This window comes from Spermophilus citellus (genome assembly GCF_964194105.1).
Source record: "Spermophilus citellus genome assembly, chromosome: 14".
Lineage (NCBI taxonomy): Eukaryota > Metazoa > Chordata > Mammalia > Rodentia > Sciuridae > Spermophilus > Spermophilus citellus.
This window is the reverse complement of record NC_138194.1, coordinates 29,778,674-29,805,483: the sequence shown is the minus strand read 5'-3', so window position 1 is coordinate 29,805,483 and position 26,810 is coordinate 29,778,674. Positions and strand designations below refer to the sequence as shown.

The following is a 26,810-nucleotide window of genomic DNA, read 5'->3' as shown; positions in this document are numbered from 1 at the left end:
CAGGTGAAGCCCAGGCAAATTCTCATGGTGAATATGCCTCATCTGGCATCCAGACAGATATCAAAAGGTGTGGGAGGCCAAGTCAAATGGAAAGTACTTAAGAGACAACCAGTAGCTGCAGACATGAGCTGTGTTTGCTTCAGCCTTGGTAAGGATGCCTGTGTCATCTGAGAGCAACATTTGTGCAGGTAAGATTACGTTCTTTGGTCCTTCAGAAGAATATACTAGGTGGTTGTGTAGAACTAATCTGTGCCCCTGTTTAGAATTTATACTAATGATTTAGTGTAAATCTTTTTATATGGTTTTGTATATAAATTATAAACAGGGGCATGAATTGGTTCTATTGTTATATCCAATGTCTCTCTGTTCTTGTTTTCTGATTGTTTTTTGGTTGTCTTTTATGGCTTTTGTCAGATTGAGAGGAATGTTGGATGAGAGAACAAGAGCAGTTGAGGAATGGTGCTTGCTTATACCCATGTACCACCAGGAGAGAGCCTCTATTTGGCTTTGTACTGTGCCAGTGTGCATACAAACAAGTGCCTATATTTGGTCTCTCAGCAGATTCCTACAATTACTACTAGCTAACATGGAGAATAAGACTTGGATTAACTCCCATGAAAACCTCTCTCCCAACCCTTCTTAACAGTTTCATAGCTGAGGCACAATCCTGAACACCACGCCTTGGTGTTGAATATCTTTATGGATGATTACTGCAAATTCAATGACAGTATCAAAGAGTCTCTTGTGCAAGTGATACAAGCTAATGTTTGCACAGAATTTTGGAATTTACAAAATACTTTTTTTACATTTGTTATTTCACTCTGTGTGGCATTCCTGGGAGATGGATATGGTACTCACTTCACAGATAGATATATATGTGTATACACACACACACACACACACACACACACACGGCTTAGAAGGGCAATATGTACCCAAATTGCTCTACTAGTAGGTTGCAGAGCCAGCCGTGAGTCCATGCCTCCAAAGTTGAATCCTGCTCATTGCAGGTATCCAGCTACAACACTTGTATAGAAATGATACTGATCTTTACTCCATTCTCAGCCAATCCTTTAACCCAAAGCACACAGTACAATGCCTGAAAAAAAAAAAACATGAAATAAGATCCCATGATTCAAAGCCCAGTGTACTAAAAGTTACTTAGGAAAGTTACATGTGTAATGGTCAAAGGATGAACAGTTGTGAAATTCTCCAGTCTGGGCTCCAGTCCCACTTCTACTTAGGAATGGTGCAATCCTTGGCGAGTTCCATGTCCAAGTGAGTCTCTTTCTTGCCCCACAGGGCTATTTTAAGGATTGAATAAAAATAAGGCAAAAACATAACACACACACACAGTGTCATTTATTACTTGGTAAATATTTGCTTATCATTATGCTTCGAGATTTTTTTTTTTTCTGTCTGCCTGGTCACCTCAGTTGCCCAAGCCTTCATCTGAAAGCAATCATCGTTTCTGACCAGCACTTCCTATATCACATGTACTTTTTTCCTTTGTTTCAAAATTGAGTGCTTTCAGTGGTCTGAACAATGTACTCCCTTGGTTCTGTGATCATTTAAACAATGAACGACTGGGAAAATGTCAAAACTCTTTTCCTCTTTAGCTGGTGGGTGGCACAAGTCTATAATCCCAGTGGCTAGGGAAGCTGAGGCAGGAGGATCCAGAGTTTAAAGCCAGCCTCAGCAACATAGTGAGACCTTAAGCAACTTAGCAAGATCCGGTCTCAAAATATAAAAAGGGTTAGACATGTGACTCAGTGGTTTAAATGCCCTGGATTCAATCCTAGGTACAAATAAAAAATGTCTTGTCCTCCAGGTGGTCCATAAGAATAACAAAATATTGCTGAAACTTAACAATTTAACAACTTTCATAACAAGGTACATGAATGACTTTCAAGATAAAGCACATCATCTACCTTGATAACAAACTGTACCATTCAGAAAAGATAGGAGAAAAAATTTTCAATTTTCATGTGTTCTTCACATAAAAAGACTCACACTGCCTTCTCCACCACTCCTTTATTTATGTTAAGTAGATGATAAGATATGGTTTCCTCTCATCAGTGAAATACACTACAGGTTGCTTCAAGATTATTTATGCTTGAGACAGAGAAGTCTATATAAGCTTGGAGAAGGCAGTGAATTTTCTATTACTTGATCTCTCTCTCCATTGGAAATGTATAATCTGCATTAATTTAGCAAACATTAAGGTTAGTGGAAGTTCCTAAAATTTCCCCACAATAATATCTTTAAGAATATAGTTAATATTCTTAGTAAACCCAAATGTGTAAATAAGAGAGATTTGTAATACCTTTTTCTTTCTCACTTGAAGGTAGTCTTCTAGATAAATCTCAAATACTATGCTCTCTGCCACTTTTTCTTTACTGGGCTTTTTAGAATCAGACTCAGTGTCATAGAACCCCTGGACAAAAAGCCCTTTGTTGAGACCATACCTTATACCACTTACCCATGCTGTAGCCCTGAGTTTACTTGACAGTCTCTCAGACTCTGTCTTCCTCAAGGCCAATGACTATAACTTAGCATCTTGAAAACTCAACATCAAATGTTTTAAACCCAACTTGTAGGGATTTTTCCTTCACTTCTGAAACCCACATAATTATTTGCAATTACCAAACATGCCTTAGAAACAATGCTTGTTTTCTCTTATCTAAGTGGAAATTTCTGGCAGGTCAGGGCTCACAGCAAGATGATATAACAACCTGGGTCTCTTGGCATCCCAGAGATACCTCAGAGTTAATCCCTGACCAGCTTAAAATGAAATAGAAGTTGTACAAAAATATTTTTTTTTACAAACCTGATTTTTGTTGGGGTTGGGGGGGGGCATGTGCTAACCTGTTTAGTTTCTTAGTGACAGCTCTCTCGACTGTAAAGCAGGGCAGCCCCTGTGACAGTTAAATGACAGTGCATGCTGAGTCCTTAGAATTTGCCTGATATATGGAAAGAGTTCCATAGCAGTGATAGTGATGGTCTTTTTACCGTTATCATTATTATCATCATGGTGGGGGTGGTGGTGATTTCCTCAAATGGCTCTGGTTTGTTTGAATAAGGATTTTGTTCATGCCTGTGCCTAATTTCTACATAAAAGGATGGGTTTACTAAGAATATTAAGGATGGTGTAAGGATGGTGAGCGAATATAACAGATTATGATTACCAAACAAGGAATTGTCACAAAATATAAAAAATTCTCTTTAAAGGAAAAAAAAAAAGTGGCTCTGGGAAAAGGACACATTAGCTCCAAGAAAAGCCTAATCTAATGGTAAAGACCTGGACTACAATTCAGGAGACCTTGGTCCTGGATCCCCATATTGCCTGTTTTATTAGTTAGCTGTGTATACATGAATAAAGTTGCCCAGTATTTGCTGTTGTAGTGTCCTCACTATAAAATTGCAATAATTATAATTATTATTGTGGGCTGTCTCTCACAAAGAGGTATTATGGTGAGCAAATAAAAACGGGTAATGGTTTTATTTGTATTATAATATTACTTATATGTGTTATCAATGCCCAATGAAAAAACAAATCTCTAGACGTAAGATCATCAACTGTGTTCATATAATAGAAAAATGCCTGGAGTATTGGTTTACTTGTCCCATAAGTCTGGATGAGTCAAGACACAAAGATGTTATGTCCCTAACTATAAACCTGCCCTAGCAATCTGTGGCCCACCTATCTGTCAAATTATATTATGTGTAAAATACCCTAAAAATCTGGAAGTTTCTTGTTAACATAAAATAACCTCATAATGATTGCTTATATAACAAAAATTCAACAATTTTGGCAACTGATGCTAAAACAACAGGTCAAAAATATGGTGGTCAAAGGTAAATTCCCTTGCTCTGATTAATTCATATGCACTGCAGTTGCTGAAATGTCATGAATTTATCAACTCCCTTTTTCCTTATCAGGACATCATTTTCTTCAGTCATTCAACATGAGTACGATGGTAGACACCGCCATTTTTCTGGGAAAATTTCTGTATTACTTTTTAGAATCTATAGCTTTCAAGATAATTCCCAGAAAAAAAAAGGATGTTGCTGGTGAGATTGTACTTATAACAGGAGCTGGAAGTGGACTTGGGAGGCTCTTAGCCCTACATTTTGCCCACACCGGGGCCATTTTAGTTCTCTGGGACATTAATCAAGAGAGCAATATGGAAACATGTAGACTGGCCAAAGAAAAGGGTGGTGTGAAAGTCTTTGCCTATAAGTGTGACTGTAGCAACAGGCAAGAGGTCTACAGCATCGCTGATCAGGTAAGCTGACCGGTGTTCTTTGCTTTGATGCTCAAGAATATTGCATCTACTGTGCACTTTTTACGAAGACAGGACGAAAGTCTTTTGTCATATGCTTCCCCCCACAATCTATATGTGTCTCCAACTTGCTTCTGCATGTCAGAAGTCTGGCTGTATGACCTCCAAAAATAAGCAGAGCATACAAAACTGCAAGTGGAAACTTGAGCAGCCTTCAGAACCCAATGTTGCCAAACTGCTTTGCTCAGTGACTCACTATCAGGAGTCTGTAGAAACTGTGCACTCTCCTGGCTTGCTACTCGTTGCTTGTGCAATATTTACAAAGTTATTCTCCCTTTCTACATCCTTGTTTCTTTATCTGTAAAACAAAAGGACCGAACCAGATGAAATTCAAGATTATGTCCAGTTTTAACGTTCTATGTTTTATGATTCTGATGCCACTTAGATTCCATTCCATCAACTTGATTATTCCATTATCATCAAGTTCTGAAAATATATATAACATGGAACATAAGGTAAAAGCATTCAGCATACTGGTAGACCAAGTTTCCTGTTAGACATAACCTATTGACATGTATTCTAACTTCTTACTGAATATTGATAAATAATAATAGCTAAGATTAATTATATAGTACTTTAAAAACAAGGGTATTGTTTTCCTGAGTGTTTTAACCATGAGATAAGGTGTTAGGCAACTGATGCAAATCGAGAGAGAGGAACAGGATAGAGTTCTACAGTTTTGTTAAACTCACAGTTCCCTGGGGAAAACAGCACAGCATACAGAGCCACTGAAGGAAGCCTGGATTGGCGGAGGTGTGGGTTATGAGACAGAGGGAGAGTGGGGACTACAGGCATATGCATTTATTGTGGTTTCCAGGGGAAAGAACAGGCAATTCAGGGCAAACAGGTTTCAGATTGGCTGATTTTAATAATTTCAAGAGGCTCTAAGGCATAGGAGTTATCCTGATTTTCTGGTTGCTGGCCCTGCGATGATTGGGGTGTGTATATAATCTCCCAGAGTTTGAGACTCCAATAAAGGGAAGTGATGAATACATGGACTTAATTGCCTGCTCTTGAAGGAAAACCAATCAGCCTGTAGCCAAGGCCACAAAACTGGGTTAAGACAGCACCAAAAAATCATAAACTAGCAAAACAAAACAAATAGCAGCTGTAAATGCATTACAAACAGCAATTTATGCACAGAATAACTCAATCAGCACATTGCAACCTACTTAGGTACATATCATGATTATCATCACATTAACAAATGAGGAAGCTTCAAGGCACTGAGTGACTATGCAACATCCCAAGAGTATAAAATTAGCTACTGGCAGAGCCAACGGTGTAACTCAGGCAGTACAGAGCTAAAGTGCACACAATGTGATAAGAGAATCCCCAAGGGATTATCCTTCCCTTTGGGAATCTAAGTCCTACTTTGTAATTCATTAATCAATTCATTCAATGAGATTGATCCAATCATTTTATGTGCATCTAAAAATATGGTATAATGAATTCCATTATTATCTGTAATTATAACTTACCAATAAAAATTCTTTAAAAATGGTGAAACAAATAATGAAATCACTACTCTGTGACATTGACCTTATGAAGCCCCCTTCATTCTTCACTTTCTATTACTTTCTTCTTTTTGAGGGGGGGGGGGTCCCACATGAAATTGTTCTTCACAACTCATTTCCAGCTAGTAAAAATAAGTGTGTTATTGCTCCCTATATGTATTTTACAATGGAGCAATAAAAATCGAAGTCAGTCCTCATTTTACAAAAAGGGAAAGAAATGTGAGAGTAAAAGTTCCCATATAAACATCCTTGGGGTGAGCTCAAGGATAAAGTCTGCTTGGCAGGGACTCCCTTCCCAATACCATGTACTAGCCAGACTAAAAGCCTTGAAAAAATCTTTTCTCCTGAATCATGTCCTACATAATCTTCACAATTAATAGATACTACTACTACTTTCTCCATTTGACCAGTGATGAAATAGAGACAAAGAGAGTTTAAGGACCTAAACTAGGTCATAAGGATATAAGTGACAGAGCTGAAGTGTGACCCCATCCTCCTAACATCAGGGCCCATGTTGTATCCCCTCCAGGTAATCAACAAATACATGAGAAAAAAACAATCCCCTCATAATCTTTTCCTGATTCTCAAAAGCATGATAACCTCTACCCTCTCTGTCTCCCAACAAACCTTTCTTTTCTTGATATCTAGTAGAACACCCACCTAAAGCCTTTAATCAAAAATTATTTGTCATCATGAGAACATATCTGAAATTTTTCTTTTTTTCCCGTGATCCTATAAATAGTATTTTTCTAAGTCAACTACTTATCAATTACTTATCAACTCCCAAGAAGTCCAAATGCTAAGTATTAAACTTTACCTGCAACAGTTGCAACAAACTGCATGCATTACCCAAATCCTTGAAATTTGTGGGAGACTTAAAAAACAATGACAGGAGCCAGGCATGGTGGCACACCCTTGTAATCCCAGTGGCATGGGAGGCTGAGTTTCAAGGCCAGCCTCAGCAACTTACCAAGGCCCTAAGCAACTTAGCAAGACCCTGTCTCAAAATAAAATATTCTTTAAAAAAGCAATTACAGGATTCTCAAGTGGCGTAGAAATTAACACTTCAAAATTAGATTGAGCTATCCTCCTTGTCTCCAACATAGGAAAACAATATACAAATAAATTGCTTCGGTTAAAACAATCAGCTTCACAATTTATTCCCAGATTTCCAGGTCTAATCATTAATATTCATTTTGTACATGCATGAGGTTTGTTACGGCAATAATTTTGGCTATTTAAAGAGTAGTAAATTTGGGTGAAAACAACTTCTATGTGTGAATCGAAATTGGATGTGAATCTTTGTTCCTCTCAAAAGCTGTGAATCACTTGACATGAACCTTAATTTCTCAGAACCTCTGTTTCCTCATCCATAAGCCAGGATAATAATGCCGTCCTAAACTGCCTCTCAGAATACAGGGAAAATTAAATTCCCTGATCTAAGTAAAATTCCTCTGGTGCCCCTAAGACTCAGGGCTTCAATTCAGATTGCATAACAGTGACCACTATGTCTTTCTTAATTTTTAATTAATTAATTAGATAATTAATTAATTAATTTAGGAATTGTTTTTGTGCCAGAGATTCTCTCTCTTTGTCTCTTGACAACTTAGACATCCTTCTCATTGGTCTAGGACTGAGTTTTTATGCACACTGATTCATTCACCAAGCCAATAGGATGGCCTTCTTTAAAAGTTACCCTCTTGGGGATGTTTTCCTTAGTCCTACCTCTCTCCAAAGCAGAAGAGACAGACCAACATCATTTCAGCAATATTAACTTTCCCTTTCATAGCTTACTCCACTCAATGACATCAGCAGCAATAGTTACCTTATCTCTCCAAAGCATGTTATATAACAAATAGCAGCAGTGCCTGGACCCCTTAGAAAATAACATCAGGGCAGGAAATGCTGCTTCATTGAAAATAAAGGAACAGATTGTCATATCTGCCATAATATTCAATTCAGAAGGAAAAAAAAGGCTTCAAAGTGTTTAAACATGCTTCATGTTTTGCCCCAGATCAGATTTAGTAATGTCACCTACGAAGCCATAATTTCAGAAAAAAATGATGAGACAAAAACAGTTCCTCCAGTGTTTCCTGGAGCATGCTTTTCTCCAAGTGGGGCTTGTGGTGCATTGTGAATTAAACCAGCAGGCAAAATGGGGTCTCCAGGAGAGGAGGCTTGAGAATGCAAGAGGCACAATGGCAGCAGCCCAACTGTGGACCTGGGGAAAGTATCAGTAACATATTATTAAGTAGATTTAAGTCAGTTCTTTGGAGAAAAGTGCACAGTATCACAGAAGTCCATGGATACTGGATCAAACACATCCATGTTTGAGATGTCTTCATTCCAAACACTGGTCAGGCCTTAGGAGGATGGGATGTGCTCCTGCACCAGCTCATAGAGGGATGGAAGGAAATGACACACACAGAAGCAATCATCAGACATCAGCCAGGCTGAGGAAAAAAAAAACTAATAAAAATCAGGGTTCTTCAAATAAAATTGTCAAATTAAAATATGCTTTTTTAAAAAATATATTCAATCATAAAATTACTTTAAAATTGCTGAATTTCTTTATACAAGATAAAAATAAATATCTAGTTTCAAAGAAACCACAGTCATGCATTGCTTAACCACAGGAGTATATCTTGGGAAATGCAATGTTAGGTGATTCCATCACTGTGCAATTATCAGAGAGTATATTTACACAAACTAGAAGAGCTACTGCATCACTAGACATATGATCTTGGGACCACCATTTTGTATATGGTCCATCATTGCCTGAAATGTCATTATGTGGTGCATGACTACTCACAAATAAAATGAATATTTTCTGGGGGAATAAATATCAAAATGATCTTTACCACTTCAATTGATTTGATGTTTATCTTGCTTCTGGCCAGGTTAAAAAAGAAGTTGGTGATGTGACCATCCTCATTAACAATGCGGGTGTTGTAACAGGGAAGCCCTTTCTGGATATTCCAGATCACATGCTGGAAAGATCATTTTATGTCAATGCCATCTCTCATTTCTGGGTAATTCTCCCCCCTCCCCCTTTTAATTTGCTTTTACGTGGTAAGTATGCATTTCTATAAACAACTGTTCATACATTTGTCTGTGAATATACCATTTAGGAGTTTTCCCCTCATAGACCCGTGGGGTCTCATCCTTAACAAATTTGACCCTGTTGCATTTAACTTGATTTTTCCTGGTCTTGCCCTATTTCAAATTCTCAGGGAAATTCCCTTCTCTCCACCCTCTCCAGTATGATCTCAAGACTGATTAGGTTGTTCAGAAATCTTCCTATCCTAATGCATATTGAAATATGCATAGATCTAATTTGTCCATGAGTGAAAGAAGAGCTCATGAAAGGAGAAGAGGGATGTTTTTTAGAGTGGTGGTTTAGGTACATGGAAGACTGTTTATGAGAACAAAGGTAATGAAGGCAAGAAGAATAACATTTATTGTGCACTTACTCTATACCAAGCACCATTCTAAATTCTTTAATTTCATGTTCAGCCATGACACCATTTTCATTCTCATTTTGCAAATAAGGAAACTGAGGCCCAGAGAGTTGAAATGAATTCCTCAAGTGGTAGTTGGTAGCTGAAGCTTGCCAGAGGAAGGAGTGAGAGGAAGGAAAATTTCTTTACAGAGGGAAATTAGTGCATTGTTAACTCAGGACCATCTTCCCTGAGGCCTGGAGTAACTGAACAGCACTGTACAGAAGTTTGACAAGGGAAGTGCTCTTCATCTTCCCAATTGGGTAACCACTCCTCACCTATGGCTACTGAGCACTTGAAATGTGATTGATGGAAACTGAGGGACTAATCTTTTAGCTCTTTGTCATTTAATTCATGTAAATGCATATTTAAGTAGACACGGATGGATGCCGAGAGGCTATTGAATGCTTTGGAGAGTACAGCCTAGAGAATAGGTAAGAGGACAAAGGTGGCTGGAATTACCAGAGGTGTTAATGCTGTGATGGGGAAAAAAAAATCCAGGAAGCAGGATTGGATGAAGAACGCAGGAGGTATGGGAGATAGAAACCAGGGCCTTAGAAGACATGAGGATTAGTGGGGAAAGTCCTCTGCTCTCTGAGTATAGGATTTTGGAATGGGTTTGCTTTGAGAGTCCATTGGTTCCTCCCTTTTTCCACTCAACATCTTTATATACTCTCCACAGGCCTTACAACTATTTCTTTAATCTTCTTTCTTAGTCACCAGGAAGCCAATGAGAGTCCAACAATTGATTTTTACTAATATTAAATCAGCACCTAACAAAGTGCTGGACATTTAAAGGGTTCCCCATAAATATCTGTGAAAATCTTTGATTTGCCTCCCTGTACCATACTATCTCAGAACTTTATTTTGGAAGAGAAAAATGCCCTGTGATTAAATGGAGTCAGTCTATCCTAAACAGTTCACATAATCTAAAAATCATCTTTGATTCTTCCCCTTTCCTGTAATACCTACATCTTTGGCTGTTCCTGCAAAATGTACTCAAGTGAACTCTCCATTCCTGCCACCTTGATTCAAGCTCTCCTTCTCCGTCACCAACAGATTTTCATGGCCTTTCGACTTCAATAGAGATGCTATCTAACCAATCTTCATATGAGAGAGAGGTGATCTTTTCAATGCATTCATAAAATCATTTCACTTCCTTACTAAAAAACATTCCATGTTTCCAAACATGCTTAGAATAACAGGTATCTGTCATGACCTGAGTGCCCTGGCAAGAGGTGGCAATATCCTCCCCTGTCTCCCATCCCTCATACTCTCTACTTTCTGCTCACTTTCTATAGTCCAAAAGTCCTAATTAAACCCCAGAGCATGTCCAGTTCTGTCTCATCTGAGGGTTTTTCACAGGCCATACTCTCTCTAACATAAGTACTCTTCCTCCTGACTCAAATAGGAGCTCCTTCACATTCTTCCGGCCTCTCGTAGTCACTGATCATGTACTTTTATATCATGTGCAGGTTCTGTTATTTGCTTTGAATCATTTACATAGTTAACAGTATAAGGTATCAACAAATACACATAAGCCTTCTCGGAGAAGGCAAATTAAGAGAGATGATATGAGGAACCACAAAAATCAAGGAAACAGCTTCCATCTGAAGTTATGGAAGGAATCTTCAGACATTTGCAAAATTTGTGATATTTAAAAAATATTTCTACTGTTCTTATTAGCTCACCTATTCCAAAGTGAGGAACCCAAAATTTAGCTCTACCAGGTTTTGCCTGTAGTACTGCTACTAAGAGGTTTACTTTTTTCTTAACATCCCTCAAACCCACCAAGGTTCCTGGCCCGCCAGGAAATGATCTCTTTTATAAGTTCAGGTGAAGACCTATGGGCCACAGAGCAGGTATCTGTCCAGATTCCTGGAAGCTACTGTGGTAGGCTTTGGCTCCACAAACTATGAACATAAATGAAATTTATTCCTAATATGGCACACCTATGCACTGGTTGCATTATCAAGCTTTTCAATTATATCCTAACAAAAAGCAGGCCAGACTCTTACTGACCATACATAAATAGGTCCATCATTGTAAAAGATGAAGAATCTCAGTGACAGTAATTGTAATAGCATCTGCCTATTGTTTTAAGGAGATTTTTGGGCAAAGGTAATGAATATCTTTCAAGTTATCTTTGAAATCGTTCTATTGTCTATAGATACAATATATCTTAGTGAGGTTACACAAGGTCAAATTTCATTCATATGCTATTCTAAGTTTAATCCATCTTGACAACATTCCCCTGAATTCCAACTATGAGATCATTCTTACATTCTTCTGATGATTCAATCAGCTCATAAATCTAAACTAAGATTCCCCAGGAGAGATGGCTATCAATTGTATTAAATACAATTCAAAAAGAGTTTCAATCCAGTTTGCATAAGTATAGCTTCCTAAATAGAGAATTAGAAAATAGATCAAGAAGAAAGACAAAGTACTTGTCTGTCTTCTTGATGTGCCCATCAGAAAACAACACAGACCACATCACATGTCTCTTGTTGATTCCACAATCCTACCTTATACAGTTTTCCCTCCATAGCCACAGATTCAATCAGCTATACACTGAAAGTATCAAGAAAATTTCATTTGTACTGAACATATGTAGATTTTTATTCCTGTCATCATTCCCACAACAATACAGCATAATCGCTATTTACATAGCATCTACATTGTTTTAGTGTCATAAGTCATTCAGGGAGGGCTTAAGGGATACGAGGTTAATAGAGATTATATGTAAATACTATACTATTTTTTATAAGGGACTCAAGTATCTCTGGATTTCAGTCTCCACGGGGGACCTGGAACCAATCATCCTTCAATACCAAGGGGCAACTGTATAATCAATTCTGTTCTGTCCAGTCCTGCTCACAGTATTTTTTTCATAGGCTTCGGGTTATGGACTAAACAGATTCCATGAATCAGATTCAAACCCTACATGAGTGTATGGTTCTCCTCACAGTGACAACATCAGCTCACCCTGGGAACTGTGTTCCAGTGAATCAACTCCCCAGCACAGTTTACACTGCAGTGTAGCTTTAGTGTCTTTCTGAACTGTGTTTTCACAAGGCAGTGTCTGGTAGCTTGTACGACGAGAAGCCTTCAGACATGATGAGGGGAGCTTTCCAGAGAATTCCTTTACGGATGATAAGCCAAAATATAAGAAAGTAGAAACTGCTTTTAGGGTATATGATATAACCCTTTTATAAAGATTTGGTCAATTATTACAATGAGAGCACAGACAAATCACCAGAGCCTAACTACCCATCTGGGCAAGTGTGTGGTCTTTGATGAAGCATATTTGTATTAACAAACTTACTAGGAAAAAAGACTGAGTTTCTCATTTGGATTTGACAGTTTTTTCCTCACACTTCCTCAGAGCAGGTCCTAAAATAAGGTTAAGCTAATTAAAAAATGTGGAGCCTTCCAAATATACCCCATTGTTTCCAACACCCATGCAGCTGCAAACTACCATGTCAAGAATGACTTTGAATGTAAAAGCATCTCTACAGTTGTATTTTATTTTATTGGTTCTAGGGATTGAACCCAGGCACTTTACCACTGAACCACATCACCAGACCTTTTTAACCCCCTTTTTAATTTAATTTAATTTAATTTTTAAATTTTGAGACAAGTTCTCGCTAAGTTGCTTAGGGCCTCACTAAGTTGCTGAGACAGACTCTGAACTCACAATGCTCTTGCCTCAGCCTCCTAAACTGCTGGGATTACAAGTGTGCACCACCAAACCAGGCTGCAGTTGTATTTTTTTAAATAAAAATATAACTGGGAGCCAGGCACAGTGGTACACACCTGTAGTATCAGCTGCTCAGGAGACTGAGGCAGGAGGACTACTTGAGTCCAGGAGCTCAAGACTAGCCTGGGCCCTATAGTATGACCCAATCTCTAAATAAATAAATAAGTGAATAGTTGCAATTGCTACCTTAATAACCAGAGTGACAATTATTTCATTTTGTTTTCAAGTGCACCTAAGAGCAGGTAACAGTATATTGACTAGGTGAATTCAGATCTTTCAAATTTTATTTATGTGATTTAACAATTCAAAAGCATAACAAAATTGAGTCAGGGCACAAGTGCTCCAGTAAGTATATTCTGACAAGATAATAATTCTATTATCTTTCACAGATAATTTATCTTTGAAGATCATGTAAAAGTAAAGAATAACCTTCTCATACTTCTTGTTTACAGCAGACTGAATACTACAGGACCAATTTTAAGTTATCAGGTCCCTTGCCTTTATTATAAATAAGTTTCTTTTGCTCATTAATTTTAATGGACATTTAAATAAATGTATGAACCTAAAAATAGAAAAATATATAGATATCTCTGTAACAATATAATTTTTAGCTTTCAACAATAACTTTGTAATTAACTTTATCATCATATTAAAATATAAGATATATACAACAATGGACTTAGCCTCTCAATTGAAACTTTACAAGAATAAGTCATAATTGTGCTTGGTGACTTGATAATTACTCTCTATAAATTTTAACATCTTTTAAAATGTTCTAGGTGACCAAATATTTCTCATGAATTTACCCAAATTAATAGCCCCAAATCTTCTACTCATTAAAGTTGGCAAGGCAGAGCAACACCATCACTGGCAATATTATAAGGTTGTCAAAGAGATGAAACTGACAACTTATAAAAGACAACACAAGTATCTATGTCCAAATAATTTGCATTACTATCTGCAGTTCAAAAGCATTATTTTTTATAGTAAAGTCATCATTTTTTTGTAATTCAATTTAACTGGATACATGTTTGCATTCTTCATAACCTGAAATGTTTTGTGGAAAGAAAGGTAACCTATCTGACCCACAAACTACTGTGAAAAAATGTAGGAAACTCATTCATTGGACTTCTTCTTGGAAAAATAAGAGTTTATTTAACTATAAATGCAATAAGATAGAATCAAGCACATCTGATGGTTGTTTGCATTATATACCATACATGATAAAATCAAGGAAAAGATACGTCTAAAAGATATGTCTGTTTATCAAACAAGTCTGATTTGTTCACACATTACTATGATTATAAATAAGGTGTCAACCTGGATCCATATATAATTGTCAATCAATTTCCCAGGTATTAAAAATACTTTACAAATGGCCAAATACAATCTTGACAACGAATTGCTAACTCAACACTTATTCACATTCCTTTTTCTTCCCTCTAATGATAAAATCCATCTAGTGAGCAAAAATTATGGGTTTCTATGATCAGTTCATCTTCAAAATGTTCTTAAAAAAGTTCTCCAGTGATATATAAAGCTACAAACATAAATAGGCTCTTACATAGTAATCCCCACTTAATCCACAATTTTGATTTCCACAATTTCAGTTACCTATGATCAATATTACATGAAAATTCCAGAAACAAACATTTCATAAGTTTCAGTTATGTGCTGTTCTGAGGAGCATGATGAAATCTCTCACCAAACTTCTTCATTCCATCATCAGATCAACTGTTGTGGTACCACAGTGCTTGTGTTCAAGAACTCTTCTGTTAGTTGATAATGGCCCTAAAGCACAACAGCAGTGCTGCTGGTAATTCATATATGCTGAAAAGAAACCACAGAGTGCTTCTTTTAGATGGACAGGCGAAAATTGTTGATTTAATAAAGGAACTAAAAATCATATGCTGAGGTTGCTAATACTACATTAAAATAATAATTAGTTCTTGCCATCTGTAGCTAGCCTAGGGTCCTAACTGATAAAACAGGATTTTTTAGTTTTTAATTTTCGAAAGACAAAGATGACATAGTCTCAAGAAACAGTTGTAAAAATTACTACTGTACTTGAAAATGAAATATCAAAAGAGGCCAATTGTCTGCATCTAAGCAGAAATTCACCCATTAGTTCAGCAATTATAGAACAAAAGTAGTAAGACAAGAGAATTTCAAAAGCAAAGGTGCCACTCTTTGCTAGAGGTGGTTACTCTCTGTAAATGAGCACATTTAGGCAGATTGTCCAAAACCATAAATGTGAAATCCTAGCACTATTAAAAGAAAAAATCTCAGAGGAATAGATGATGGGCACTATCAAACCTTGATTGAATGCATTTATGGGAGAATCAACAGACTAATACAGCTGACAAAATAATTATACAAAGAACTGGATTTATACTGTCCCAGGAAAAGGATCACTAAAATAAGATTGTTTTAATAATCTTACCTCTGGCATTATCTTACCCCTATCTCTGGCATTAACTTTTCTATGAGACCAAAAGAACATACCTATTAGTTTCCTACACACTAACCTCTACTTTTATTAGGTTGTCTGGGTTCTAATTTTACTAGTCAAAGTTGCTTTGCCTCCCAAGAGATGGCCTTAGATAAGATTGTTAGAAAATGCTCCAGAATGCCGCTCTAGATGGTCTAGTATCTCTGCCTTATTTGAAAATTTTACATAATTATTTGTGAACAGAGTTTAGACTAAAGGATTCAATATTGAGGAAAGAAATAATGGAAATGTTTTCCTGAGAAAACCTCTGAAGTTCAAGGATAAGAGAACTGAGATGTTTTCATGACATAGGGATTCGAAAATTGGCTCAATATTTTACTTAATGATGAATGAATGAAGTTTACCAAAATCAGTAAAAATATATCTAAGACAGAAGGCAATTCCAAAGCACATTGCTTGACAGGATGTGTTTGTCTTTCATTGAAATTTGCCTTTTCTCAAGCAATTTCTCCATTCTTTCAATCTTTTGGGGTGATGTTGAATCTCATTTATGATAAAGTCTGGAAGTTAAATGCAATTAAATTTCAATACAAATTGCTAAAAACTATATTGATGAGCTTAGCATGCTTGAAAAACTTAAGTTTTAAGATTTTTAGTAAACCATAAATATAAACATCTCCTTTGATTCAATTATCAAAAGGAAGAAGAAATCATATAATATCTCTTATAGATGAATACATAATAAACTCTAAGTTTCTTGTGAACAGTGACTATAAGTTTCCTACTTTTGTACTGACACAAAATTTAATGTATCACGAGGGTAAAATATTTTGTTAAATGAAGAATAAATTAATCAAATACCAAACAAGTAAAGTAATAAATAATAAAATACTGATACAGTGTGCTTATATCTTCCAGATTTGTAAGGCCTTCTTTCCTGCAATGCTTCAAGCTAATCATGGTCACTTGGTTTGTATTTCAAGTATAGCTGGAATGGTCGGCACTAGTAGACTATCAGGTAAGCACTTCATTCAATTATGTTGCTTGTATTTCTAAGCTGACAGCACCCAGAATTAGGACTCTCCCAAGAGAGAGAAAAGTTCTTCGTGTACTATGGAAAGATCCCAGGAAATTTTGGCTCTATTTATAGTGCCAGTATTCCCTTCTGTTGCCCCACTTATAATTGCAGCTGCAGCATCCTCTTCTTAAAAAAAAAAAAAAGAAGAAGAATATGGTTAATGGTTCATTGGTCTTCTTGAGTTAAAAGAATTTAAAGTGATTTCAGCCAGACACGTGATGGCACATGCCTGTAATCCTAGTGACTCAGGAGGATCACAACTTCAAAGCCAGCTCAACAACTTAGCAAGACCCTGTCTCAAAATAAAAAGGGCTGGAGGTATGGCTCAGTGCCCCTGGGTTTAGTCTCTGGTACTGAAAGAAAGAATTTAAATTTTATTGGGCATATAAGACTAGAGAGTTTGGCCACATGACTTTAACAGTGATGTTCTGTCCTCAAGCACAAGCCAGACAAAGGAGAAGGAGTTTTATTTTAAAAATTAAAATAATAACAATAATTCCACAAATTAACTTATCATCTCTCTTACTAATGATAACTCCTCACTTTGTTTCAGATTATTCTGCAAGTAAATTTGCAGCCTTTGGCTTTGCGGAGTCTCTCTTCCTTGAATATAGTATGTCAAGGAAAACTAACATTAAATTCACCTTAGTTTGTCCCTATTTTATCAAAACTGGAATGTTTGAGGGCTGCATAACCAAGTAAGTAGACTCTTATAATATCTTTGCTCTTATAATAATCTTCTTATGTATGTCAGTTATCATCTGGTCATTTGAAGTTTTGACAGGATGATTATATGGACAGGAAAAAAAAAGATACAGTCTGAGTGGCTAATGTAAGAAAAAATTTCAATACATATGAAATTGATAAATTTATTTTAATTTAAATATAATAATATATTTATGAATTTTATGGGATCCTAAGAACTTATTCTGAAATGCTAATCAGGATATTAAAGCATAACAGAGATATTGGTAATGAGAACTTATTAAAATATTTAACATTATAGTGTTCACGTGATAATTTCTTTCCTAAAAAGAATATTAAAATGTAAGTATTCCTAAAAAAATGTTTTGTAAGATGTATTTCTATACATGAGGGGAAGTGTTGCAGAGTGGTATTTCAGTATAAAAGATATATTTATCTAAAATAATCCAAAATAGAATATAAATGAAATAATAGAGCTTTAACACAATGTACAAGTTTAGTACATTGAAAAGTTTACACTTAAAATGAGAACTAGTATAGTTATTACAATTTTTAGAAAAGGAACTAACAAATCCAAATGACATGCATCAGTTATATTTGTAGGAATGAGAAACAACCAACAAAAATCCTAGCTAAAAGAAAATTGAGGCTGTTTAGTATCTAGTGAAGCTATAAAATTAAATAGAAGGTTGGAAAACAGGTGGTAAAGTTAGGGGGCAGAGCTGAATCTGAACCCAAGGTAACTTGCTCTTGAGTTTTCTATTAATCACTTTGCAATCTCTCCTCCTTAGATGTCTTTGGGATTCTAAAGGATGTTTAAAATTCATTAAGTGAAAGAAGCAAGGAATGGAGTATTTTATAGATTTATAAAATTTGTGTACACATACATATGATTATTGATTGTGTCTGGCATACATTTGGATGTATAATACACATGTGCTTACAAGAATACACATATTCATGCAAGCTTGTAAATGCATGGAATATTTTTGGAAACCTACCCAAGAAATTCATAACAGTGCTTCTCTCCAAAGGAAATAGGGATCTTGGATAAAAGGGAAAGTTGCTTTTCACTGCCTTTTTAGTACTTGAATTTTTGTTAAATGTGTGATGCTTGTAAATAAATTAAAAATTAGTTCTTAGGGCTGGGGCTGTAGCTCAGTGGTAGAGCACCCACCTTGCACATGTGAGGCACTGGGTTCAATCCTCAGCACCAAATAAAAATAAATAAAGATATTGTGTCCAACTACAACTAAAAAATATTTTTTAAAAAAAACTAGTTCTTACTTTAAAAAAGAAAAAAAAAGAAGACAGGTAGTAATTAGTCAACAGAATACAAAGAGCAAAACTTTCTACCAAAGAGACATCTATTAAGCTGGTCAATATTAGCAAAGATAAACATTTAAAATTTCTGGAGATTGATCAAAGGACATGGCATGAATTGAGAAGCATTTATTCAACAAAAATCTATAGAAGCTCAGTAAGAACACTGGAGGTCATGACACTTGGGGTTAAAGACTACACTTGTGCCTGTAGGATAGCTGTTTCAATGGACTTGGCCACCAAGTGGCTATTTTCACCTTTCCTCAGCTCCCCAGAGCAGAAGAGCTACACTGTATAGTTTGGCAACAGGTGAGCATTGGTTTATCTCACATTCAACAGTTCCATGCAGTAGAAGATCCATATTAAGTGAATAACCTCAGTCAGACAGGGTTGGTCCTTTCACCTCCCCACCCCCCTCAGTAGGTACAGAATATCTGGAGATGGGCTGTTGGTGAAGAGAGCAGTTTATATTTCTAAAAGAGCTCTTTGTTGTAAGAGAACTGCTCTAGTAAGCTCAGCAGTCAAGCTTCAGTTCCCATCTTCCCAAGCTTCTTAATACAGAAGCAATTTCAGGTAGGTTTACCAAAAAGTTAATATTAGCAGATATTATTGTGGAAAATCTATAATGAATGATAGCAGCATCTGGATAGCACCACTACTTCCTGCCAATTTCCTCCAACTTTCATATCCTGATTGATACAGACAATTTATGCGATGTAATTGATGAGGAGTGATCACCCTCGTCTCTTGCTCCATAACATAGAGGTTCCACCAGGTGTAAGCCAAAGCAAATCTCAAAGACAGTCATCTCTCTGCCCTTGCTACAAGATCTAACTTTAGTTAGATAACATCATTAATTATAACATTGTCAAGAAAGGTAATTGGTTAGTTAGAAAATTGTGGAGCTGGATGTGATATAAGAAGAAGCAAACCAGGTTAATTAGGAGATCAGCAAAAGAGACAGTAAAAACTTGCTGTTCGAATCTATAGTCATCCCTGAAAACTCTGTGCATGACCAAGACTATATCTCTAAGGGATGACATAAAAGCTACACATTGACAGTAGGAGGGGTAGACAGACTTCCCTGGATTAGTTCAGTAAAACTACTAAATACACAAAGAAGCAAACAACCATGAGGACAATCCCCATGAGAAGGTATTATTCAGAGTTGCTAAAATATATTTTCTGAGATGTCCACTTTTTAAGAAAAAAAATCATAAGATATACAAAGAAACAGGAAAGTATGACCCATACATGGGAAAAACATGGGCAATAAAAATTTATCGTGAAGGGAGCCCATATATTGCACTCATCAAACTTCAAAGAGCTATTATAAATACATTCAAAGAGCTAAAGGAGTCCATATTTAAAAATGAAAGGAAGACATGATGAAAATGTCTTTCAAATATCAATGATAGGAAGTAAAAAGAAAAAAAACACTGTAAATTTAGGAGTGGAAAAAAATAACCATAAGAAAAGATTCACTAGAGAAACTCAACAGATTTGGGTGGCTGAAGAAAGAATGAGTGAGTTTAAATTTATATGAATAAAAGAAAGAGAAAACAAAATAAAAAATACAAAGCCTCAGGGAAATTTTGGGACACTGTTAAATACATAAACATGTAGAAGATGAGAATAAGAGAAACAGAAGATAAAATATAAGAAGCAGAAAGAATATTTAAAGAAACAATGTCTGAAAACCTCCTAAACTTGATAAAAAAAATAATTTATTCTGGGGTGCTGGCAGCTGGAAGTTTGCTGGCAGCAGACTTTATACTGATAATGTCATCGGTGGTACAATTTTTCCAAAAGGAGCCGTCAATTGGCTTGGTGTATCTTCCTCCCTTCTGCTTGTCATGGTCGTTCAGCTAAAATTTGGGGGCCAACAGAGGTGAGGCACAGAACCTCACCCCCCCCCTCGCTGATACAAAGACCTATCCACAGGTGTGGCTGTATACTGGACCGGTAGTCAATGATGGGTAAGATCCAATTGCAATGGTACCAACTTAAGACAGGAGGCTATGCCTTGAGGTCAGCTCATCCAATAACGGGTAAGGACCATATGTACTATTGGACAACCTAAGGCAGGCACGGTCCCTAAGCCACATGCTTGTTGTTTAAACAGAGAGGGTGAGATGTTGAGAGCCACAGCCGAAGGGGCCCCAGCAAACTTCCAGCTGCCAGCTGATGATTGGCTCACAGCAGCCCCAGCAACCTCTAGCTGCCAACTGATTGGCTCCTCTGCGGTGATGCTCATTGGGCTGTCTCCCTGCCCTTTCAGACCACGGAGCTGCTCATTGGGGGACTTTTTTGGCTCCGCCCACATGACCCAGCCAATTGGCCTCAAGAGCAGGAGGAGTGGGGGAGGTGGAGAGGCTTGTGGGAAGCCAGTGGTGGCAGTTGGGCTCTGAAGGTTTTCCTGAGGAGCTGTTTTGTTTGGCGTGTGTGGTTCTAAAAATAAAGTTTGTTTCTTTTAACAAGTGGCTCCTGAATTGTGCCCAGCCAGACTGCGGCACTGGGGAGTGATATTAACCAAATTATCATTTAATACTGTGTGCATATTCAAATATGTAACAAGAAATCGCATGAATATGTACAACTATTTTTAAAAAATCAGTGAACTTCAAGTATGATAAACTCCAAACACATCATAATCAAACTGTTGAAAGACAAATCATCACCATCATCACCATCATCATCATCATCATCATCATTTTGCAAGAAGCAAAAGGGAAAAAAAAGTCTCATCATATGCAATGGAGTCCAAATGTATTAACAGATGACTTCCTTACAGAAACAATGGAAGCCAAGAGGCTGTGGGATGATATATTTGAAGTGATGAAAGAAAAATTTTCAACCAAGAATCTTCTATCTGGCAAATTCATATTTCAAAAATGAAGCCAAAAATGAAAGTGAATCAAAAACAGAGAATTCACTGCTATACCCAACTTTTCAAGAAATATTAAAGGAAATTCTTCAGAATGAAAGCAAGTGAAACTGAGAAAAATCTGAAATCACATGAAAAAAAATAGAAGTATTTGTAATAGCAATTAAATAGGTTGTTTTTAAAAGGTAGTACAAAAGTGTATTTACTCTCCTTTCTTAAATTAATTGATCATAAATATGATTGTTTAAAAATGAACATAATAATATTATTGGACCTTTAATATATATAAATGCTATTTTTTATATTAAGAGCACAAATGAGATGCATGGAAATAAAGCTGTGCTGGACTAAGGAAATGACAATAGACACTAACTCAAATTCACCGGAAGAGAGGAAAAGGACCAGAAGGTTCAGAAGTATATATTATATAGTTTCTTCTAAACTTCTGGTTGTTCTACTTGTTCTCCTTTACTTTCTCAGCTTCTATCAAATATAAAACTTAAGAAGCGATAACTAAAACAATGTATTATCAGGCTTATGGCATATATTGACATAATATATAATAATATAGCATTGTAGTAGAAAAACTAACAGCTATATAGAAATAAAATTAAGGCAGTATAACTCTAAAGTAGATTCTGATAGTTTAAGATACATATTATATACCCTAGAAAGACCTCTAAGAAAATAACTTAAAACATATAGTTTTTAAAGGGATATTTCTGTGATCTAAAGGGCACAGAACTGCTGGGCATTATAGTGCATACCTGTAATCCCAGCTACTTAAGAGGATGAGGCAGAAGGATCACAAGTTCAAAACCAGCCTCAGCAACTTAGCGAGGCCCTAAGCAACATGGTGAGACCCTGTCTCAAAATAAAAAGTATAAGGCCTCAACTTTTAGGCACCCCTGAGTTCAATCCCCAGTACCAAAAGTAAATAAATAAACAAAAATTCAAATAAGCACAGAACACAATAAATTAAGCATACCTAATGGACATCTATATGCTACTCTACAAGAACATGGTACATGTTCTTCTCAAGTTCATATAGAACATTTTCCAGGATAGGCCATCAGTAAGCTTGAAAGGAATGAAGTCAAAGAACATTCTCCAAGTAAAATGGAATGAAGTTAAAAATCAAAAGCAGAAGAATATTTGGAAAATTTACAAAGATGTAGAAATACAACATAACAAAATTTATGAGATACAATTAAAGCAGAGAGAAATTCATGGCTGTAAATGACATTAAAAAAGAATAAAGATACGAAATAAATAAATAATCTTCCACCTTAAGAAACTGCATACTAAATCCAAAGTGAGCAGAAATAATGAATAGTGTAGCAGAAATAAACTAAATGGGAAATGGAAAACAGAAAAATCAATGAAACTAAAAGCTGATTCTTTGAAATAATCAATAAAATTAACAAAAGTTTAGGGCTGAGGTTGTGTCTCAGTGGTAGAGTGCTTGCCTAGCATGAGGAACTGGGTTTGATCCCCAGCACCACATAAAAAACTAAATAAACAAAATAAAGGTATTGTGTCCATATACAACCAAAAATAAAAAAATAAAAACTTTAGCTAGACTGTCCAAGAAAGAAATTAGAAAAAACTGAAACTACTAAATTTTTTTTTAAAAAGAGTAAAAGAGAAGACGTGACTACTGTCATTACAGAAAGAGAACGTATCATAAGGGAATACATGCAAACCAACTAGATATCTTAAATGAAATGGAAATATTCCTAAGGAGACACAAGCAAACAAAACTGACTCAAGACAGGTAAACAATGCATAGACACCAGTGTGTGGTAGTACACCCAGTGCTAGGGAGGCTTCTCAAGTTCAAAGCCAGCCTCAGCAAAAACAAGGTTCTAAGCAACTCAGCGAGACCCTGTCTCTAAATAAAATACAAAATAGGGCTGAGGATGTGGCTCAGTGGCCGAGTGCCCCTGAGATAAATCCCTGGTACAAAAAAAATTTCAAATACAGTCTATCCATGCAATAAAATAAATGTAATGCCAAAATTCAGCAAAAAATAAATGCATCCTGTGAGAAGTAATTGATCCCACAGAATTTATAAGAAAAAGTAGCCCATACCTTATTATTATCTATAAATCATGTACTAGACAGTCTTTATATCTATAAGACTTAGAATATTATATATAGACATATACATATATATATATAATGTAAGTGCATATATAGTTTATACATGTGTAAATACGGCATATATTTTTAAATTATTTTCCTAACATTATTGCTAGAATAACAATGTTAGTAAGAATTGATAATAATAAGTCATAAAGTGCTATTTACAATTAGATTGTCAAGGTCAGAAAGAATGTGACCAGCCAGGATAAGGTAGTACCTTGATGTTAATTGATGACTCTTATGAACTCAGGGTTCCTAGGCACATAAAAGATAAATACAAAATGTTTAGAAAAAGAAAAGTTAAAAATAATGAAATGGTAGACAATTGGGGTACAATGACCTAGATGTTATAGTTTTTTAAAAATGTTAGAAACCTTTATGCTCAAGTTCTAAGAAACTTTTAGGAGAATAATGTAATATAGACTGCCAACACTCAATTATGGAAAATTAATCAGATTCCAAGAATCAGCTGAGATAAACAAAATTTCTCTAACGAGTATGGTTCTAATAATTGAAAGAGTACATAAAAGTATAAAATGACAAGGTATTACTTTGTAGGATCTTTATTTATATTCTCATACATTTCAACTCCTATTGGATCATATTTATTTCTGTTGAATGCTTAAGAATGGTCGACCTAAAAGGATACATTACACATGCTCAAGATACTTTTTTGGTAAAATTAAATTTACTATTTTATTACTTAATAGTGCACAATTATTTGATGTCTGAGAAGAAGAAAGAGGAAGAAAGATACAAAGAAATCTTAAAACAATTGTTTTTATTTGTTCAGATCATCACAACACAGAAAATAAACAAAGGCAAGAAGTTCACTAGAGGAAATCAAATGTGTTAGCACTGTTCCTAATATTGGCCTGGAGAGAAAACACAAAGCAATCCCCAATATTTACTCTTTTTTTTGACTATTTAAAGCAACCTATTATAATCCCATGTCTGAAATTTAATAATTGATGCTCATAATGACTATAAAAAATACCACTCTAATGACATAACTTTTGTTATTGTTATTCCAGGTATCCATTTCTATTACCTCTACTGGAGCAGGAGTATGTGGCCCAAAAAATTTTCAATGCTATTTTAGAGGAACAAGTTTACCTCCTAATTCCCAAATTTGCATACTTTGCAGTTGTCCTTAAGCAGTAAGTTAATAAAGATCTCAATATCCCTTTGGTTGTTTGTAAACAAATTGTTCAAGCATTGCTACTTCTTTGAGAAACTTCACATTTTTCAAAAGATGAGAGGAAGAACTTTAATAGCACAAGGACAATTTATTGGATTCTTGCTAGCTGTGTCTTGATTACTTCAGACACAAAATTTAACCACTGTTTAGGTCTTGCAGAGCATACATTTTTTTGTTTATTTGTTTGTTTCAGTACAGAAACAAATAGCATCTGAATTATTTGGGAGGTTTTGCTTTTCTGTTTTTGTTTTGCGCATTTCTGTTTTCAACCAATTATTTGAGTAGAGTTATGTTTCAAAAAGAAAGGTTAAAATCCTGAATGTTCTGCTAGGAAGATATTAAAAGTATTTGAAAAATTCCTCATTTATTTTAGTAAAACAGTTTCTACAACTTCCTACAAGGTCAGTCCAGTAAACTCTGGGATATTCATGGATGATTCCAACCCAGGCTTACATCTAACATAATGGAGGTTTATGTGCCAGTTACTGCACTGAAAGTTTTGCATGAATTTTATCATTTTTAGGGAATCCAAAGTTTAAAGAAAGTAATTTTGCATGATTAAACAGCTAATGTGTGCTAGAGTAGTTTTAAACCAGTTTCCCAACAGACTACAAAGCTTTTCTATCAGGATGCACTCCTCCCCTGATATAAGTAAAGATTGCTTCCCATCCATCCACAAGATGCCTCAGACCAGAAGTCTTTGAGATTTCAGATTTTTTCAGATTTTGGAATATTTGCATATACATAATGAGATATCCTGGAGATGGCACCTAAGTCTAAACATGAAATTTATTTGTTTCATATACACCTTAAACAAATAGCAGAAGGCAATTTTGTACAATAGTTTTACTGTGTCTGCATTTGATCATGACCTGTCAGATAAGGTATAGTATTTTCCATTTGTGGTATCATGTGGGCGCTCAAAAAGCTTTGGATTTTGAAGCATTTGGGGTTATATTGTTGGCAAATACCATACTTTCTTTCCTATTTATATACATTCCACATATTTCCTATTCATCCTTAGCTTGCCCACTTGGTTAGGCAGGTCAAGATCCTGCACTGTATGATCCCCTGATGCTTTTCCCTTCCTCTTGTAGCATTCATCCATCACACTGTAGTCGTTGGCCAGCTTACAGTCTCCCTGAGGACAAAACACATTTTCTGAATTGCTTCCCATTTGTGCTCCTGCCTAGGACAGCACCTAACATGTAATAAGCATCCAAAAATATTTGCTGAGTCAAGTTGAGAACCAATGGGCTGCTGTAAACAAAAGTGATCTGAAGATATAGGTTCTATCATCAAAAAGCTCAGGAGCACATTGGAATCACCTGGGCCCCATTTGATACTATAGATCCCTGGATGCCAAACTCCAGATATTCTGCTTAATTTGTCTGGTTTTCTTTCTAGTTTTAACTACTGTTTACTAGTCTATTAAATAAGTATGCATAACAGTAAGTCCAGGGCCATTTGATCTTTCTAAAGAACCAATGAGTGTGATATATGAACTAATTGGTACTTTTTAAAACTAAAGGGATGATTACAAGGTGCAGCCAAGATGGACAACATTGAGGGTACTGATGGCCCTCAATTAATTGTGACAGCAACACTTCTCTGTCCATCTCTCCCAGTAAGTGACAGTTGCACAACATAGATCATGACATTGCAAACTTTGTGGAATTTTCACTTAATCTTTGCAATGTAGTCTCTTCAACTACTGAAAGGATTGTAAAAGGTCACAACTTTTTTCTATGTTTTTCCTCTAGTCTAATATCTCCAAAAATGATGATCGTCCTTGGGGAGTACCTTGGAGCAGATACTTGCATGGATTCTTTCAAAGGGAGAATGGAAGCAAATAAACCTCAGGAAGAAGTGGAGAGAAAATGCCAGTAA

General features: G+C 35.9%; 1 protein-coding gene across 1 annotated transcript; it reads left to right on the top strand.

The window, feature by feature from the left end:
* Positions 1-162: 162 nt before the first annotated feature.
* Positions 163-26,810, top strand: LOC308633768 (short-chain dehydrogenase/reductase family 16C member 6-like; the record flags this gene model as incomplete). The annotated part of the gene is made up of 7 exons (XM_081266815.1): positions 163-188; positions 3,943-4,289; positions 8,764-8,895; positions 16,497-16,596; positions 17,210-17,354; positions 24,754-24,879; positions 26,684-26,810. The coding sequence occupies exons 2-7, from the start codon at positions 3,969-3,971 to the stop codon at positions 26,808-26,810; spliced, it is 951 nt and encodes a 316-aa protein (XP_081122941.1). The 5' UTR covers positions 163-188; positions 3,943-3,968.